The sequence below is a fragment of the Poecilia latipinna genome, unplaced genomic scaffold (genome assembly GCF_001443285.1).
Source record: "Poecilia latipinna isolate Pla-1442-1.1 unplaced genomic scaffold, P_latipinna-1.0 Scaffold312, whole genome shotgun sequence".
NCBI lineage: Eukaryota > Metazoa > Chordata > Actinopteri > Cyprinodontiformes > Poeciliidae > Poecilia > Poecilia latipinna.
The window spans coordinates 106,652-111,003 of record NW_015112928.1 but is presented as its reverse complement, the minus strand read 5'-3'; the positions used below and the strand labels follow the sequence as shown (position 1 = coordinate 111,003).

Genomic DNA, 4,352 nt, shown 5'->3' with positions numbered 1-4,352 from the left:
TTATTATTATTATTATTATTATTATTATTATTATTATTATTATTATTATTATTATTATTATTGCAGATGAGCCTTAAATGCATGTTTAGCGTCTTGTTTTAGTTTCGACACATCCTCTTGCCCTAAGCTGTGGCAAAAATATTGACTTAAAAGGTTTACATAAATTATCCACTATTTAAACGACTCCTTTCCTTTTCCTTTTGTTTTTGTTTGTTTTCTCTTGAAACACACATAGCCCCATCCCTTCAAAAATGATGGATTTGTGAGTCATTTTATTATTAATATTATTTTTTTTTTCTTTTATACTATAAAAGTAACGGGCGAAAGCTTCACTTGGATCAATTTGTTAGAACGGGGCTTTTTAAGTATTGTGAGAATAAAGCTACTTGGAGGTTCTTTGTATGTAAATAGGGTGTAAAAAAAGGCCCTCCCCGTCTTTGTAATTAATTGACACGTTATACCACTCATCATGCTCTGAAGCACCAATGGTAGAGGCTCGGATCTCCCCAAAACCCACAATTTCACATCTGCAAACACTGTCTTCATCCACTTGACTCCTAAGACCCGCCCACACGTGGCCAACCTTTCGCGTTTTTTAATGCTTTTTCACTGCAGGTTCATGTGTTGAGACCAACCTTATATGGACTGATCAGGACAAGGTAATGGCTTATTTCCCTCTAGCACCCAGCAGTAGCACAGTATCCATGAGCCGCATATAGCACTTCAGCCACTTTGGCATCCTTCCTGGACTTACAGAGACCGAATCCACTGCTTCTTGCTTTGCTCATAGGCGATGGTTATCCACAGAGGCTGCTTTGACTGTACTTCAGCGTAGAGCGATACTTACTCATCCAATTTTTTTCTCTGCTTTTTTTTTTTCTCCTCTCCTTGTTAGTTTTGTTTTTCTATTCTCACAACAGCGGATTGTTACTGGGGGGAAAAGAAAAAAAAACAAGCTGCTTCAAGCAACTTTTCCCTGCATATTTCCCCCCCTACCAGAATATGTCGTTGACCAACACAAAGACGGGCTTTTCTGTAAAGGACATTTTGGACCTTCCTGACACGAATGACGAGGACGGATCTATCACCGGAGCGGAAGAAGACACGGAGGGATCGGAGACCGCATCCACGACGAAAAACGGTGGAGTTTTGGTGCAAAGTCCTCTAGAAAACGTTCAAAATCTACCTTTAAAGAACCCCTTTTATGACAGTACTGACAATCCCTACACGCGATGGCTTGCTACTACGGACAGTATCCAATATTCATGTAAGTAGAGTCATATATCCCCTCATTATTTTGTTATTTTTGATCCAATGCGGGTAAATTAAGTGATAATTGATTGCATGCATGGTCATATTGCGCCCTAAGGATGCCCTTGGGTGGCGTGCGCTGTTCATCCTTATGCATCGTGCGCTGCACGTCTTAGAAAATGCATGCAATGTTAAGGCTTAAGGCACTCTGCTTTTGCAAGAACTGTTCGAATAACAATAAGCAGGAAAAAGCAAAGGGGCTTGAATTGAATTTCTGTCTCTGCTTTATTTCCAGCATCAGTTTTTCTGTTGGCGTAAAACCAGAGTGTTAAATTGTGAAGTAACGTTTAAGAAGACAATGCACCTTTCACGCTTCACTGACTTTCTCTGTTTTCTTTGAAAGTCTGGACTATTTTGCCATTTTGGAACAATGCTCTACACTGATATTAGTTTCTTGAGATGCATTTTGTCAAAAAATGTCGCCCAGTTCCTATCTTTATGGAGATCCAAGAGTTCAAAATCATAACATGCATGATAGACATTTGCTCCCCGGTAGTTCTTATTGAAAACGCACCCTGAATGTTTACTAATCACTTAATGTCCTGTGTGTTTGTAAGAAATCTCTCTGAAAACTTCCCGACATAACATTTTGACAGTGTTTCTCCCGTTTCTTGTCGCAGTGCACGGTTTGTCCGCCAGCTCTCAGGACTCGGCCAAGTCTCCGGAGCCGTCTGCGGACGACGAATCCCCCGACAACGACAAGGAGACCTCCAGCAGCGGCGGCAGCGACTCGGGCAAGAAGCGGAAAAGGAGGGTGCTGTTCTCCAAGGCGCAAACCTATGAGTTGGAGCGCCGCTTCAGGCAACAGAGGTACCTGTCCGCCCCAGAGAGGGAGCACTTGGCCAGCCTCATCCGTCTCACCCCGACCCAGGTGAAGATCTGGTTCCAGAACCACCGGTATAAGATGAAGAGAGCCCGGGCCGAGAAAGGTATGGAAGTGACCCACCTCCCTTCTCCTCGGCGGGTGGCCGTGCCCGTCTTAGTCAGGGATGGGAAGCCTTGTCACACTCTTAAAGCTCAGGACTTGGCGGCCACTTTTCAGGCCGGGATTCCCTTCTCGGCGTATAGCGCTCAGTCGCTCCAACACATGCAGTATAACGCGCAGTACGGCGCCGCGGCCACACCGCAGTTCCCCACAGCACATCACTTGGTGCAAACGCAACAGTGGACTTGGTGAGAAAAATTATAGAGACTTGGTTTGGAGGGTGGGCTGTAGGGTGTTTCACCGCAAAGAAAGGAAGGAAGAAAGAAAAAAAAGAAAAATAAAAAAAACAAAAAAGACTTTTCATTTTTGCAGCTTGACTCATATATATACTACTACCATTTTTATCCGGGGCTCATGTGTGCGCCGTGTTTACATGTTTTCGTTAAGAGAACTGGGTCCAAACCTCTCCCTTATAGATTTTATTAAGAAATGTCAATGCTCTTCTTGTGACATTTTTTTTGTAAAGTATGTTGTGTGTTGGTTGTAGAGATGTTTTACTTTTTATTTTAATGTTTTTCCTCCCCCCCTTTTGTCCCTTCGTGTTATTATCAGCACGTGCGAACCACTTTATAATTATAGAAAATTTTTAATTTCTTGCTTCTTTTATGGACCGAAAAAAAAAATATTTATGGCCATGAATAAAAACTGGCAAGTTTTCAGCCTTTTTTTGTTTTTTCTTCCTTGTAAATATTTGCAGTCAGGTGGTGCATTTGGATGCAGCTCGGGATTTAAATTTCCAAATTTATTTTTTTGCGAACATGCTGTGAGATGTGTAAAAATAATCCGTGCTGACGCCGCAGTTAAAATGGACAAATATCTTCATTTTTAAAGTAATAACTTTTAAATAAAATATGACTGAAATGAGGCTTTGTTTTGATAAGTGTCCCGTCGATTTCATTTTTTAGAAGGGCGGAGAGAGACAAATACTAGCTTGTGGCGCAGAATGGGAATAAATCTCCAGCGCACTTCAACTCTTTCCTCCCCATTTAGTCAAATTTAATCCGAGGAATATTTTTTTCTCTGTCCGAACACCTCACCCATAAAGAGCCTAAAGTCACTTGTGAAATGGGACTAAAATCCACTCACTTAATATAAGTGGGCTTCTCCACACAAGAAGCTTTTGAGTCAAAAGCACTCCTTTTTGTCAGCACCCCCGGCCTTGGCTGTAGAGTGGCATACAGCGGAGGGAAAGCAATTATTTAATGCAATAAATGTTTTGTTATCTTATTAAGCGCTAAATTGCAAATAGAGCTGGGGCAATCAGTGTGTTTAACAACTGAAATTTGGGGTTTAATCGTGTGATAAAGTTATTATTATTATTATTTTTTTCCCCACACGATCGTTTTCACGCTTTAGATTTCACACTTGACATTAGAACCTATTCTAGACTTGCAGACGGTGTTTTTCTTGCGTGTGGGAATCGCAAATGGGTAACCCGCGAAGCACACTGTGGATTATCAGACTCCGCTCAATATCTTGGGTAAATATGATAACACCCAGTAGAAAAATCTATGCATTTTGTTGTTTGTCCCGGGACAAAATTCTAACCAGCAGATGTTAGGCTCGCCCCTATCATCACCGAACAAACAGCTAAATTAGGCCAGATTTGCTAATTATTTACAGAATCCAGTCTCAGGGGGGGCTACTGCTTTTGTGAAAGAAGGGGTGTGCGGGACAAACTCAAAAGGCTTTTCTGTTTCAACACTGGTTGAGCTTGTAGGTCAAACAAATAAGCAACTTTATGAGATGCTTTATTATTACTAAGCAAAAAAATAAATAATAGACGTGATGATAACTAATTAAACAAACAAGTTATTGCAAAAATGTGCATTTTACGGTGCGCATTTATTAGAAGTGCCATTTTTTTAGGGAGAAGGGGAAAAAAATGACTGATTAAAGATGCACGTACAAAATGAATGTAATCTAAATAGTTTTATTTTATTTTAGATTTTTTTTATATATATAATCTAAAAACTTATAAGTAAAACAAGACTCCTGTCTTTCCCTCATTGGATTCTGTCCGCCTGACTCCATCGCTACACAATACAGTAAACAA

At 40.7% G+C, this 4,352-nt stretch overlaps 1 protein-coding gene across 5 annotated transcripts in view; it reads left to right on the top strand.

Moving 5' to 3' along the window:
• Positions 1-294: 294 nt before the first annotated feature.
• Positions 295-4,352, top strand: part of nkx2.2a (NK2 homeobox 2a) — an 18,978-nt gene continuing 14,920 nt past the window's right edge. Inside the window, exons 1-3 of one of the 5 annotated variants that reach the window (XM_015034801.1) lie at positions 313-659; positions 896-1,267; positions 1,908-3,161. In XM_015034801.1, coding sequence (XP_014890287.1) covers positions 1,003-1,267; positions 1,908-2,488 — 846 coding nt within the window. In that variant the 5' untranslated portion in view covers positions 313-659; positions 896-1,002 and the 3' untranslated portion in view covers positions 2,489-3,161. Of the gene's footprint in view, positions 1,268-1,907; positions 3,162-4,352 lie in introns of those variants that run through there. The other 4 variants (XM_015034803.1, XM_015034804.1, XM_015034799.1 and 1 more) reach the window with 4 other exon arrangements.